Genomic DNA, 16,151 nt, shown 5'->3' on the forward strand with positions numbered 1-16,151 from the left:
ATGGCAATAATATCTATTCCCAGTAGCAACACAATGTTTCCCATGCCTCAACAAATACTGAGACACAATAGAAAGGTAATTTCAACATTACGAAAATATCTTATTAATATTAGTAATTGAAAAATTTAGTGAGAGAATTAATTGGAAAAATTTTCTCTGTATTCTGTTAAGCTATAAAATGAGAATGAATTCATACATATATACAAATGTGTTAGCCAGCTATCATGGCTGTTAAGCCAACTGTCAACTCTCTCTCCACTAACTAACCACTTAACTAACTAATGGAATGTAAAACGTATTAACTAACTAACTAATGTGCTAATTAAATAATTTTATGCTAACTACTATTATTCTCAATACTCCCCCTCAAGCTGGATGTACTGAAGATGTTCAGGATTCCAAGCTTGGCCAAAAGGAAATCATGTTGCGAACGATCCAGAGCCTTTGTAAAGATATCTGTCTGCTGATCCTTGGTCGAAATATAACTAGTTTTGATCAATCCCTGCTGCACCTTCTCCTTGATGAAGTGGCAATCAATTTCGATGTACTTAGTCCGCTCGTGAAAGACTGGATTAGCAGCAATTTGAATAGCAGCCTTGCTGTCACAATGAATAATAGTGGGAGTACATAAATCAACCTGTAACTCCTTGAATAAACTTGTAACCCATACCACTTCTGCAGTCAAAGTAGCTAAACTCCTATATTCTGCCTCTGCAGAGCTTCGAGACACAGTGTTCTGCTTCTTAGACTTACATGAAATAAGAGAATGACCAAACTTCAACAAATACCCAGTCACAGACCTTCTGGTGCTAACACAAGCAGCCCAGTCTGCATCACAAAATCCTGTTAGTGTAGGATCTTTATAGGAACTCATGAACAAGCCCAATCCAGGATTAGCTTTGATGTATCTGATAACTCTCAGTGCTGCATTCCAGTGTGAGAGTTCAGGTTGTTGCATGTACTGACTCAAAGTCTGGACAGTAAAAGCAATGTCAGATCTAGTGTTAGTCAAATAGAGCAACTTTCCCACCATTCTTTGATATCTACCAACATCTTGAAACAATGAATCATTGGTATTAATGTCATATGTTGCTGAAGTGAGTTTCAGATTGCATTCTAGAGGAGTAAAACTAGGTTATACACCAGCAAGCCCAGCTTCAGCAATTAATTCTAATGCATACTTTCTCTGATTCATCACTATGCCAGTGGATGATCTACAAAATTCAATGCCTAAGAAATATCGCAACTCTCCTAGGTCTTTGATCTTAAAATGATTGTGTAGCACCTGTTTTGTAGCCTGAACCAATGCAGGATCACTTCCTGTGATTAATAAATCATCAACATACACCAAAATAATCACTGAACCAACATCACTCCTTTTAGTGAATAATGAATAATCCAACTGACTTTGACTGTAGCCTGAATTACACAAAGATTCTATAAGCTTGACATTCCACTGCCTTGAAGCCTGCTTAAGACCATATAAAGATTTGAAAAGTTTACAAACATGATGTTTGTCTCCAGTATTAAAACCTTTAGGCAACTCCATTTACACTTCTTCAAATAGATCACCTTGTAAAAAAGCATTAAAAACATCCATTTGGTAGATAGGCCAATTCTCAACTGCAGCCAATGCAATGATAGATCTTACAGTAACCATTTTGACTACAGGAGCAAATGTTTCTTGATAGTCAATACCCTCTGTCTGACTATAACCTTTTGCAACAAGTCTTGCTTTGTACCTATCAACCTGTCCATCTGCTTTACATTTTATTTTAAACATCCACATACAGCCAATAGCAGACTTGTGCTCAAGTAACTTTACAAACTGTCATGTACCATTTTCCTCTAATGCTTTAATCTCTTGTTGCATAGCTACCACCCATCTTGGATCTTTAATGGCCTCTACATAACATCTAGGCTCAATATCCACAGAGAAATGACTAAGAAAGGCTTGATAACCAGTGGATAAATGGTTATAGGTAATGTAGTTGACCATGGAATAAGGATGATTAGGAGTAGTGACATTAGTAACAAAGTCCTTTAACCATACTGGTGGAATAGAAGTTCTAGTGGAATGTCTTGTACTTTGCTGAACCAAAGGTTCATCAATGTCAACACATACAACAACATTTCTTGAATTATTATCCAAAGCAACATTTTCTTGCCCCATTGTTTCAATGTCATCATTTTGAACTTCAGTTAAAGTTTGTAAATCATCAGTTGCATCAATACTCACCTTCTGTGGAGGAAATAAAGGAACATAATGATCTCCTGTCTGTGCAGCAAATGGAAAAATATCCTCCTAGAAGGTTACATCTCTACACACCATCAACCTTTTTTGATGCAAATCATACACAATATATCCCTTTTGGTTGGATGAATAACCCAAGAAGACACATACATCAGCTCTAGTAGAGAACTCATCAGGTTTAACAGGCTTTGTAGCATAACACAAACAACCCATAGTTCTTAAATGGGTTAGATCATGCTGAACACCATGAAAAACTGCATAGGGTGACTGGCCTTGCAAACTGTGGTTGGCAACCTATTGATTATATGAACAGCTGTCAATACACATTCTCCCCAAAATGATTGGGATGGAATCTTTGAAACTGAGAGCTCTTGCTACTTCAAGGATATGTCTATGCTTCCTTTCCACCACCCTATTCTGTTGAGGGGTATGAGGGCAACTAGTCTCATGAACAATACCAAGACTTTCAAATAAGGATCTACAATCTCTATTAAGGAACTCAGTTCCATTATCTAATCTAATCTTCTTCACAACTTTATTAAACTGATTCTTCACCATAGTAATAAAGCACTTTAAAATAGAGAAAATATCACATTTGGATTTCATAAGTAATAACCAAGTCATTCTTGAATTATCATCAACAATAGTCAGAAAAAATCTGTAACCAGCATGAGTAGGACATCTATATGGTCCCCAAACATCTATGTGAATCAGATCAAAAATAGAATCAGTTCTAGACATACTTGAAAGAAATGGAAGTCTAGTCTGTCTAGCAAGAGGACAAACTGGATAACTCTTACAAATGTCTGAATCATCAGTATTCCTAAGTAAAGATAAACTTTGTAACACTTTTATTGAAGGGTGTCCAAGTCTGTTGTGCCAAAGTAATCCTTCTGAACTTTTGGTATGTGCTAACAAACTTTGTTCAATAGATTTGATCTCTCTTGGTAGATGAGTGGGAAGATAATAGAGATCATTCTTCTCCTTACCAATCCCCTTCACTACTCCATTTGAGAGGTCCTGTAATACACAAAACTCAGGGAAAAATTTCACAGAACAATTCAGTTGTCTTGTTAACTGAGACACTAATAATAGGTCAAACTTAAACTGAGGAACCACCAATACATTGTGTAACAAATCAATAGTTGATAGCTTGCAATCACTAATTTGAGTTACAGAAGATATTTGACCATTAGGTAGGTTAACATGTCTATTTATGTTCTTACTGGATACTTCAATTAGATTAGTAGGTTTGGAGGTCATATGACATGTTGCCCCTGAATCAATTATCCACGTTGTTTTAGTATTTGAAGATTTAACATACTCATCTCCTCTAATATCATTCACTGATAATACGGTATCACAATAATACCTGCAGTATTTGCCATGTACTCTATTGTGTTCTGATTAGACAGAGAATTTGTATTTCCTGTCATCTGAGAATTATCAACTCCACCAGAATTGTTGATGTTTGATCCTTGACCTGAATGAATCATACCATGACCTGCAGGTTCAAAATCATCCCTAAATTCTCCATCTATGTAAGCATGATTTGTTGTTCCTCTTCCAGCATTCATCATTCCTCAGTTTGGACCAAATTTCTTCTTGAATTTCCAGTCAGCAGGATAGCCAATCAGCTTGAAACAGATATCCTTGGTGTGACCACATAATTTGCAATAGTCACATATTAGGTGCCAATTTTTCTTCTGTCTAGGATTGTTATAGTTACTATTTCCAGCATTTGCATAATCAAAGTTAGCATTATTTTTGTGACCTACTCTTCCAGCATACAAAGCTAAAGATTCCTGAGAAGAACTACTAATTTTCCCTTTTCCAGAATGCATCATTAGATTATTTCCCATTCCTGCATATAGAGCCATAGAATCATGCATATCTCTACTAATTTTGGAATCAGCTGTCATACGCTGCCTTCAGATGTTATCATAGCATAAGCTCGACTCACACTAGGTAAGGGATTCATCATTATAATCTGACTCCTCGCATGACTGTACACCTCATTCAAACCCATAAAAAAAGCAAATAGTAGCAGAAATTGCAGATGATCAACATATACTTTGGACTTATCACAGTTACAAGCAGGAGGTGGAACAAGTGTGTCAAATTCATCCTATAGAAGTCGCAACTTAGTAAAGTACCCAGTAACTGTCAAATTACCTTGACTAATTGTACAAATTTCACGATGAAGCTGATAGCTTCTAGATCCATCAACCTTGTTAAAGCGCTCATTCAGATCTTCCCAAACAATTGTTGCATCTGATGCATATACGATTCCACTTAATAACTCCTTAGACACCGTGTTCATGATCCATGTTAACACGAATGCATTGCATTTCTTCCATGGCTCCTCCAATTCATGTTTGTAATCATATTCGCGACAAGTTCCAAGTATGAATCCCAGCTTGCTCTTAGCACGAAGGTTAATCATTAATGATCTGCTCCACAATGAGTAATTTTCAGCCCCTGTGAGTTGTAATGATGTCAATACATTCCCAGGAGTATCGGAGGGATGAAGATATAGTGGATAGTTTCGATTTTTCTCAATTCCATCAAGAGTATCAGCTGAAACTCCTGAAACTGTAGCTACTGCACTATCATGTGATGTCAATGTCATCTTCTTCGAACTCACTCAATGGATGATTCGGAGTCTTCAAATTGAACCGATTGTGAATCTGAATCTTGTGGATACACAGCTCTGATACCATGAAAATTTTTAGTGAGAGAATTAATTGGGGAAATTTTCTCTGTATTATATTAAGCTGTAAAATGAGAATGAATACATACATATATACAAGTGTGTTAGCCAGCTATCATGGCTGTTAAGCCAGCTATAAACTCTCTCTCCACTAACTAACCACTTAACTAACTAATGGAATGTAAAACGTATTAACTAACTAACTAATGTGCTAATTAAATAATTTTATGTTAACTACTATTATTCACAATAGAAATATTTCTTCGATATAATATTTGATTTTTGGTTTTCTTTTTTTTGGTTGTCATTAGGTTGGTGTCCCGGAAGAAATCGCCCGAGCCAGAATGCTCACCATGACTCAGCCTAACCATTTAAATTATTTATCACGCGAAGTGGTATATATAATATGATAAAAATATATGTATAGTTATAAAATGGCTATTACATGTTCACTTAATTATAAAATTTTCTTTTATATAATTAGGTATTAAAATTCGGGCAGAAATTTGAGAAATATGAGAAAGGTGATAATGCTGATTTTGTAATTATCAAGGTAACAACTAATTAATTAGAAGTATCTATTTTGCTTTAGCATTATACATAAATGTATCGTTTAATTTGGTATTAGTTGGCACCTACGTGTATCAGCTATGTAAAATGTAAATTATTATGTAGGACGTGTGTATCTACCTGTTTAAATGTCTAGTTTTATTTATTCACCTTTTATTTTAAATTTTCATTCGTTTACACATATATAGGGAGCTGATCGTACTTTTTCTGCTGGTGGGGATTTGCATTTGTTCTATGAGGGACGAAACACAAGTAACTAGTTCTAAATTTTCCCTTTATTTTGTTCATTTGTTACTATATATATATGTTAGAACTATTGAATTATTAATTAATAACTACATGTTCATTTAAACTAATGAGTATATTAATTGTTTGAAGGGAATTCTTGCCTTGAAGGTATTTATAGAATGTATTGGCTTTTCTACCGCATTCATACTTAAAAGAAACCACATATTGCTCTTGTTCATGGAATGTCAATGGGTGGAGGTGTAGGCTTCATGGCTCCAATGAATTACTCTGTCGTCACTGAGAAAGCGGTCAGTATGTATATCGTATAATTATAAATGATCTGATTGTACGAATTAAGTTGATATTTAATTTCAAGTCATCTAACCTTTTTGTTGATGGAACTTTACAGTTTAGTTCTACTGCTGAAACAACTATAGGGTTCCACCCACACTGTGGCTTCTCATATATGCTTTCGCGTCTTTCAAGTCGACTAGGTAAGCGCTAGACTTTGACTCCTACCTCGTATATTAATACTGAATAATATGATACCTCTCCAAAAATAGAGAAAATACATTTTTTAAAAAAAATATGAACTTGGTTGAATAACTTACTTTAACACTTAAACTTTACGGGTGTTTAAATACCCCCTTAACATCTTTGAAGTGAATTAAGAACCACTCGCATAATTTAAGTGTTTAAGTAAATTACTCAACCAAGTTCAGAAAGATTTTTATGTATTTTTCCTCAAAATATGTTAATTAATTAATTACATGTATGTATGTATATATGTAGGGGAATACTTGGGCTTAACAGGAGAAAAACTAAGGGGTAAAGAAGTGGTTGCTGCTGGACTAGCCACTCATTTTGTTCCTTCACATGTCAATACAGGTTTTTCCTTTCCTTCAGAAATTCACCATACACTACAACAAATACTGAAGAATTTTTATATTTAGCGGTAATAATATAATATGAGTATTACTTATAACCAATATCTTATATAAATATCGTTAATGGTAGTAGCAACTCTAGATACAATGACTCATGAATTAACCCTAAATATTATATTGCCGCTAAAAAATTTTATTGCCTATCTCTTTTGCTTATAATTTTTTTTTTAATGCCAGGAACTATTTCAGTTAGAGAAGCGTTTGGTGAGCCTAAAAAATGGTGATGAGGATACAATTAGATCAGTCATCAATGAATTTTCCTCAAATATTCACATTGATGAAAGAAGTATCTTGAACAAGTAATGTATCATATAATTAAATTATTATTTTGAGATTTTACTTTAAAATGAAATATTGAGAGTAACATTTTTATTTTTCCAATTTATGTGTAGGTTGTCCATAATCAATGAGTGTTTCTCCAAGGATTCGGTGGAGGAAATTATTGAGTCATTTGTAAGAATTAATTTTTCTAATTACATGATATTTTTAAAATTTTGTACCACATTGCATACTAAGTGAAAAAAATTTCAATTTTTTAATGTATTTTTTGCTTTAACTTTTCAGGAAGCTGAGGCAAACAGAAAAGGAAATGATTGGATTATGCCAGTACTTAAAAGCCTAAAGAAAGCATCTCCAACAGCACTAAAAATAACATTGAGATTGGTAATAAATCCTTTATTATGCCTATTGAACTAGAAAAATAACTTTATCAAGCGCGCAAAACTTTATAAACGTTCAAAAAGAAATAGAAAATCTTACCTTATTCCTAATTTTTTTTTTAGATACGAGAAGGAAGGATACAAACTATATCTGAATGTCTGAGAAGAGAATTTAGAATTTCAATGAACATACAACGAACCATAATATATGGTGATTTTTATGAGGTAAATTTTCAAATTCTTTAAAGTAAACTCAATCTTATGTACTTGATATGTAGAAGTACACTTAATTTTAGATTTCCAATTTAAAGTTCATTGACATTTTTATTTATGAAGGAAGGGCATAAGGGCTCACATAATTGACAAGGATAAGTCCCCAAAGGTATGCACCTTTTTTTCTTAAAATACATAATACTTTAGTATATATTTCTCAATATTGAATAATGTGCTTGATTATTAATATATTTCTGTTTCAATTATAAATAGTGGAACCCTTCAACTCTTGACAAAGTGCATGATGATCAACTTGCCTTAATCTTCAAGCCATTTGAAGATCATGACTTGGAACTTCAAATTCCTGTTGATGAAGAAGAATTATACAGGTTTGACTATTGGAGTTATCATATATCAGTTGCATTTTATCCAACAATAGATTTTGCAATATTATTGTTTAAGTAGTCATTAATCTTGCATTTGATCTAATAATTTACAGGTAGAGAGGAAAATATGAAAATTCGAGCTTTTCTCGTCTCAACTAAGTGAACGTTCAAAAGGCATCCTCAATTAATATCGTCTCGTGGAAGTGTCCTTGTGTAATTTATTTTCTGTTATTACTAACATACAACAAAGTGTATAGTTACTTGTTCCAAACTGCATATGCAAGTGTACGCGGTCTCCAAGTAATACAACCAGGGATACAGACATCAAAATCTATAACAAATACCATATGCTAAAGATAGCCCGCCCAGCAGATTATATATTCTGATGTAATAACACTTCAGCAACTTAAACACTTTCCGCAAGCATACCATGATTCACATGGATGTTCATGTCAACTACATTCGATGATTTCCGCTTAGGGAAATAGTAATCATCAGAGAGTTACAAGAACAATACAAGGTTTAAAAGTGTAATAATCTCAAACACATCTACCTAGCTAGTAGTAGTCAAGACATTAGATTTACAGCCTCTATTTAATGAAAGAGTTCTGATACCCTCTTGTGACCTTCCAAATAAGCTAAAGGAGGTTCCCATGTCAACCTAAAACCTGCAAAACAATGTCATGTTGCAAGAAATTGACAGGTTCAAATATCCAGTAATGCGCAAGGGAGATAGAAATCGCACTATTCATTTAAGAACTTTCCTCTAACCTTTAGATCGATGGACTCTTCATAGCTGCTGGTGTTTCCAGATAAATAGTCTGTCCGTTTATCAAGTAAAATAAGGCTCAGTTTGTAAGTATTAACATAAAGTGCATCGTGATACGGCAACAAGTTAGCAAATGCAAATGCCAAGATTCTCAATTTTTTCAACTGCAATATCATATGAAACCAACAATCCATTCTCAATTTGACCATTTTTCCTTGAACCTATTGGCTTCACCAAGAAATGAGCAAACTGACGCTGACGCTGACGACCACCATTTAACAACTAGAAAATATCATCAACAACACCAACATTGAACATAATGTGGCTATTGATACTGAATTGTTTCACCCATGATTCTGGATGACCATACTCTTTCATCCTCCAAATATCAATTGTTCCATCATCATCAAACAAACGATTAGCCAAACAAAGTGACTCCTCTGACAAAAAAAGGTTGAACACTAAACGAAAACCCATAACTAGACTATCCGGTACCATCATCTCCCTGAACGTCTCATCCTGCATATCAAACAGAACAATCATCATATCACAAGACACTCCTAGTTTGCATTTAGCAGCCACCCAATGGCAAGCCCCATTCACATAAACTCCCGGTATCCGCTCATAGAATTTAAAATATGGAGCAACATGAGAAATATCTTGCCAAACACCAGTGCTCTACTTATAAACCTCAACATGTGGTGGTACTAGTAAACCACCCATATAATCATCAGTGTGTACTATTCTCACCACCTTATAGTCATTACAAACAGAATCATATCCAAACCCAAGAGTATGTTGAAAGGGACCATGTCTCTCAAACGTAAAAATTGATTTCGGAAGTTCTACTGACTTAATAAACATCCCAATATCTAGACAGATCATCAGAAAGGCATAAAAGTCCATTACAACTACCTATAATATTAACTGACTTTCAAACGCATCAAATGGCACATCAAATTGAACATAATTATCAAAATTTTCATTGTCATAGAATAAAGCATACATTTCTTTTACTGGTTCTTCGGAGAAATGACGTACTAGCAACTAATCATCATCTTTGTTGCTGTTGTTGAGGTGTATGGAGATAAAATTAGGGCAGTAATGAGAGAACACCATGATTTGCAGACGCTTGTGCACTCAATGATGGATTTTGTGGGTAATCTTAGAAATATTTCAATCAATACCTCTTGCGGCAAATACTCAGTCGATGGATAAGATTATGACACGTGTATGTCTGTTAGTATAAAAAAGGGTATATACACAACTATTTCTCAGTCATGTGGAGAGTGAGAAAAGAGTAACAGGGAAGAGGTAACTTCTGCAGAATACAACAAATGATGAACAAACTTTACCTTTACTAACTAATAGCAGCTCAGTATATAGAAGATGAACAAAAATTGATCAAGAGGAAGACGAATCTATATAACAAAAATGGAAAAATAAAACACATATTTTCCTTTCTGGAACACATGCTGAAATAACCTCCCATTCATGCTTACGCGCTGTACAATTGATCAAGTATCTTAAGTAAGAATAGGTTTCACTTCTCAAAGTCCCTTGTCAACTATATCTAGCCAACAAGTTCCAAGCAAGCAAAGCAGCTCCGATGGCAGGTTCCACCTAATACCAAAGAGTTGAGAAAATGAGATGACCAATTAGTTGAGAGACATTGCTAGGCAGTGAGCCTAGTGATGTGCAACGTTAGCAGAACCAGTTAAGATTTTGCACAATCCAGGATAGTGTTTTTGGTGAAGTGTCACCTTTTTATTATTCAATATGAGAAATTATATCGAGCATTACTGAGGAAATGCTTACCTTCGGACAAATAGGATGAACCCCCGGGAAGTCCTTGCATATACAGTTAATGACTTCTCTTCCTATATCCCATTTCTTGTTGGCTTCAAGAACACCTCCAACCATAACAAGAGGAAATGCATCATTTCCGTCTACAGAGAATTTAATTCAGAAATCAACTTGTTAGTCATGCCTGGAGACAATTTTGTGCAAGTGATGAGTAAGACTAGTTTGATGATGCAATAAAAAGGAACATATTTGGGGAAAGAAAGAGCTTTTAATAATGAAGTCAACTAAGGCACACAATTTTTTAGCACACTGGATTGCTGCTGAATAAGTAATAATGACTTCTCAAGCATGCTACATCTTGATAAATCTTAGTTAGACCTAATAAATCACCCAGCAATTTCAAATCCTAAATAATATATGACACAAAGTAAAGAAGAATTTTCTCCCAAGGTAGGGGTAAGGTCTGCGTACACCCCACGCTCTTCAAACCCATTTATGGGATCACACTGGTGTATTTATCCTGTATTGTCGTACCAACATATTCTGTTGATAATTTGCTTAGGACTTAGAGGGATTCTTTTGAAAACTCAAGTTATAGCTAATATTTAGCTTTAAAAATACAACTAAACATATCATTTACTCCTAATATTTGATACCTCAAAAAGCAAAGCATTATCCTAGTTCTTTCCCTTTAAAAAAAAACTTTAAGGTGGCCTTGTTAACTTCCACAAAAACTTGATGGAAGAAACACATTCCACTAGTTTGACATCAATTCTCAATCAGATGATATCATTCTCTACATGATTCAAAATCAATTGTATAACTGAGGAAGTCCATTATTTGAAAAAGTTTAAAATTATAGAACCTGTAAACGTTTAGTATATGCAATCTCAAGAAGAAACAATAGAAGTGCAATTGCTTCAGATCACTACTATTCCTTTTTCCAGCACCACACTTCTCAACTATGACTCTTATAGGCACGTTCCAAGTCAAGCATAGAGTAGCAAAAGATTAAATCATTGATTAAAGTTCTGTTTCATGTAAAATACTTCAGCAGAATTCACAGCAAAGTCATATTTTCAGAAGAAAACACAAACTGATTTACCAAAAAGGCTAAGCTCAGTGCTTGGAGGTAATAAATATGGAGAGACTAATACAGATACATACAGAGATCTAGATATGGAAGATATCAAAACATTTTCATGTAACTGCAGCCCTAAAAGGCAAATCACTTAATCGATTGACAGCATACCTTCACCACACAACTGTAGTCTTCTAACAACAGCTTTAACACTCGAAGCTAATTCTTGAACAGCATCTCTCAATATCTTATTTGCTATTTCATCACCTCCCTCTGCACAAGTCACTACCACTGGAACAAGAGCCGCAATCCGAGCCCAAGATGGATCTGAATAGGTCCACCTGAAAATTAATGAAAAAATGTTCTGATCCAAAGAGCTCTTGTGCATACAAGTCCGATAAGCCCCATGAAGGAACTACGAAAAACAATAGAAGTATCTAAACAGAAGAAACAAATCAAGAAGATCTAACTTAGTAGTTCAAGGTATTACTATTATTCTCAAATAGAAGATTAGAGCAACTGCCTGTCAAGAGCATAAGTATATATACTGTATATGTGTTCAAGAAATGACATATTCCTTCAGGACTATGCATAAATCAGTAAAGACACCCATGATGTAGGATGATGCAAGATATGAAAGAAAATTTTATTCAGGCTAATGAAGACATGAATATATATGGATGCATAAAAAATCAACCTAGAAGAGATAAGAGACTGCCATAGTTTCCCTATAATGGACGGATAAGTAAAAAACATGATAACATTTTTATATTTTACTCAAAAGTCTCAAACAAGTTACTACAACGTTGCCTCCATGGTAGTGAAAACTTTGTTGATGAAGAATATTATCTCAGAGCATGCAGAGTCCTATTTAGAATCAATTTGCGACCTCTACTATATGTATCATATGTGCTTTGACCATGAAAAAATAATTCACCAAACACACAAAGGACACATGAACTCCTTTCCCTGCTAGATAATTTTAAAGATGAGAAATGGTATTTTGATTAATCAAAAAATGGATTATATTTTAGACAGGGATAACTCATAATCAACATAAACATAAGCTTGCAAAGTTAATATATAATATCGTTATGCATATACACTATGATAACTGGTGAATGTTTTAAATGTTGTTCCTTTCACATCCAAGGTGTCAAGTTCAAATGTGATCCCTATGCATTTAAAAAGGAGAACTCTTTGAAAATATGAGTAAAGTCCACAAATGTGCATGCATCTTTTCGATAACAAATTTTGAAAGATGAGCTACTGTTTGTTCATGTCTTTGAGGCAGTAAATTGTTTAAAAGAACAACTGACGCATAAGAAAAGTTGATGAGATTAGTGATTCAAGTATCGATGAAGTACCCAATAAGCTCATCAGGAGAAGAAAGATCCAGCTTCCTTAGAATACTTGGCGTAAGTGCAGTGTATGGACCACGACCATCATAGGCTCTAACTGCAGCAGTCAATGCCTGTGCAGCTATACCATATCCACTGCATGTGAACAAGAAATAGATCCTTCAAAGTTAACCAAAACAAAGAAAAAGTACAACAATCAAAAGATTTAAAAAGCCAATGCTGCCTAGGTAAATCAACAGGACAAATTCAGAAAAAAAAATTGTCTCAAACAGGATCAAAACAAAACGTGTACTACAGAGCCAGGTAGTTTTTTTTTTTTTGATAATGACAGAGCCAGGTAGTTTGAAACAGCATAGAAATGGAAACTTAAAATGACAAGGTAATGAGGTTTGGAAGATCAAAGATGTAACCAAACAGATAACTTCCACTAGGAATTCTTTAAGCTTAAATATGAAACAGCAGAAAACTAGGGGGGAAATCTTCAGATGTAAGTGCCCATTTTGTCAGCCAAATATCTCAAATGAAGCATCATTAGCAACAACTTTTATTAGCTCTCTAACGTTCACAGTAGACAATGAACTTGTGAAATGCGGGAGAAGAAGCCAGAAGGATGAAATATCACTTTAAATCCTAAAAATAAGACGACTAATGCAGTGAAGCGCATACCTTCCCCAATCTCCTAATACAGGCCCAGCACCAGCAGCTCTAGCATCTCTCCCATCTTCAGTGAAACCATAAGCAATTGTTCCTGTACCAGCAATAAGGACACAACCATGAAGCTTTCCCATTGTTCCACTTGCAAGAGCTGCAACAGCATCATTCTGAACAAAGAATTGGACATGGCTGGGGAATATATCTCTACAAGAAATTAAGGGAAAGGAATTTAGGGGAAGGAAATATACCAAAGTAAATATGAAGTCAAAGAAGAGAAAAATCATGAAATATAGCAGATAAACAGCAGTGCGATGAATCCAAATAACGAGCACTGACAAATTCAGAAGACGGGAAGGAAAATGAAAGAAACTCTCCAGTGATAACTCACAAGATGATGTGCCAAATGGTGACACATAGAGTCAAGTCTTCAATCACCAAGTAAGAAGGATAAAGGGAAATAAAATTCATCTCCAATGGCTAGAAAGAGAATTTTCATTAAAGATCATATAATAATTTTCAAATTTTCCAACCATTTCGAACAGTCTTGGTACAATTGGGTATTCCAATAGAGCAGTATCTCATCTCTAATGGCACTTCATTTCACCTCATCGCAGCAGAGGCACACTAGGAACACAGCATATAGAAACTAGCCACTAGTGCTGAACACACACAATAAAAGTAAAGCACATGAAAATTTTGATATGGGAAGACAATAAGAAAGTGTCAATTTTTTAAACATACCTAAGCCAGTTCATTATTCGTTCTATATCTGTTGGATGGTTGACTCCAGAGACAGCCAAACAAACAGCTTGCACACAAAAACGTGCTGAGCCTGCTTTTGAAAGAGCATCAGCCATGACTAGCTCTAAAGCATCCCTCGCGGCGCTTTCTGTAAAAGGGTTTTTATTAAGAACTACGGCCAGTAGAAAACTGATCCTTAAATTAAGTAGAAAAAATTAGAACGGACAACAGTTTCCTGTCACATATCCTCGCAATAGTCCACATAGAGAACTCAAAAATATTTATCTTCAACTAAAGCTAACTGTTTTCCTCCCAAAAACAGTTATCACCAGTTATTTATCAAAATACATCTCGCACTGTTTGGATACCTTTGCCAAAAGGCACCAACTTAATTTGCCATAAATTTTCGCTAGTTGTTGATAGTTCAGGTAGTTAACGCAAACAATAATAGTTCAAATAGAAAACTCGCAAAAACGTGCAAAAGGAAATACCTCCTACGCTATTGTGATTGGAGCATCCAGCAACTGCTCGTGAGAGAATAGGAGGAGGGTCGGGTAAATCATCAGCAAAAGGGATAAGAGGCATACAAACACAAACAGTACAAGTGGTATCACCATCCAATCCCAATATGACTTCTCTCTGATCACAAAACCCATCTCCAAGAAGCTGCATTTCTTCCTCAAAATCCCATATTTCTCCATTCCTATACCTCTTCATTTTCCAGTCAAGAATTCCCAGTAAAATTGGCAGGTGAAATGGGGGTTCTTGAAGCTGAAGAAAAAGAAGGAAAAAACCCAATTTTAATTTGTTCAGTAGAATCCATCGATTGAATAGAATATTGGGACGGCAACGAAAAGACAAGTGCTAAGAAGGGGCGTATGAAATTGACGGATGTTTTCGTATTGGGTCTTTGTAGGGATTAAAAAAGATTGATTTGTTGGACTAGTGTTTTGTAGCTTTTGGTTTTCATACAAGGACTGCAGAGTGAAGAAAGCTCCACAACTTTCTTTATTCGCCATTTCCACCATTTCTCTTTGTATCTTTCTCTTATTTCTTAGTCCCATTTTATAATCTTTCGATTTTCGATGATCCATTGTCCGTTTCTTGTTTAATATGTGTCATTCACACTCTCGTATTTAAGGATCAATGTCATAAGCAACCTGAAATTGCGTAATATCTTATCACATCTCTTCTCATACTTACATGTGCCTCTATTAGTAGCTTCTATAACTAATCTCCCGCATCTTTTATTGATGTATCTATGCATATCTTTCTTCACATATCTAAATCATCTAAGTCCTGCTTTTCTTATCTTATTTATCGCGAAAGTCACACCTATTTTGTCTTGAATATTCTAATTTGTAATTTTATCACTCCTAGTATGACCACACATTCACCTCATCTTCGCGACATGTATCTTCTAGATATGAAAGCTTTTGATTGACCAATACTCAGTCTTATACAACAATACTGGTTTAACCACCACTCATAAAACACAAGAACTTACCTTTGAGTTTTAAGCATTTTTAGAGTATTTGGATAAATTTAAAAGTGCTTAATTAAAAACACTTATTTAAAATTAAAATGATAAAAATAAGTCAAAAATTATCCGTTGAGTTTTCTAACTTAAAGTCAAAAGTCAATCCTTATTTGAACACATATTGAGTTGGCATTTTAATCATATCATATCTAAAATTCAGAACTGTTTTGAGGAGATTTTGAGTTGTCAGAAATTTAAAAACTCTATTAGCTATATATATATATATATA

At 34.6% G+C, this 16,151-nt stretch overlaps 1 protein-coding gene and 1 pseudogene across 1 annotated transcript; one reads left to right on the top strand and one right to left on the bottom strand.

Annotated features, from left to right (window-relative positions):
* Nucleotides 1-8,129, top strand: LOC107025650 (annotated as a pseudogene).
* A 189-nt stretch (nt 8,130-8,318) lies between these two features.
* Nucleotides 8,319-15,532, bottom strand: LOC107024516 (N-acetyl-D-glucosamine kinase-like). The gene is made up of 8 exons (XM_015225504.2): nt 14,874-15,532; nt 14,383-14,530; nt 13,654-13,845; nt 12,994-13,122; nt 11,798-11,967; nt 10,558-10,688; nt 8,742-10,362; nt 8,319-8,638 (listed from the first exon to the last, which is right to left on the bottom strand). The coding sequence occupies exons 1-7, from the start codon at nt 15,097-15,099 to the stop codon at nt 10,303-10,305; spliced, it is 1,056 nt and encodes a 351-aa protein (XP_015080990.1). The 5' UTR covers nt 15,100-15,532; the 3' UTR covers nt 8,319-8,638; nt 8,742-10,302.
* Between the last annotated feature and the right edge of the window lie 619 nt (nt 15,533-16,151).

This window comes from Solanum pennellii, chromosome 7 (assembly GCF_001406875.1).
Source record: "Solanum pennellii chromosome 7, SPENNV200".
Lineage (NCBI taxonomy): Eukaryota > Viridiplantae > Streptophyta > Magnoliopsida > Solanales > Solanaceae > Solanum > Solanum pennellii.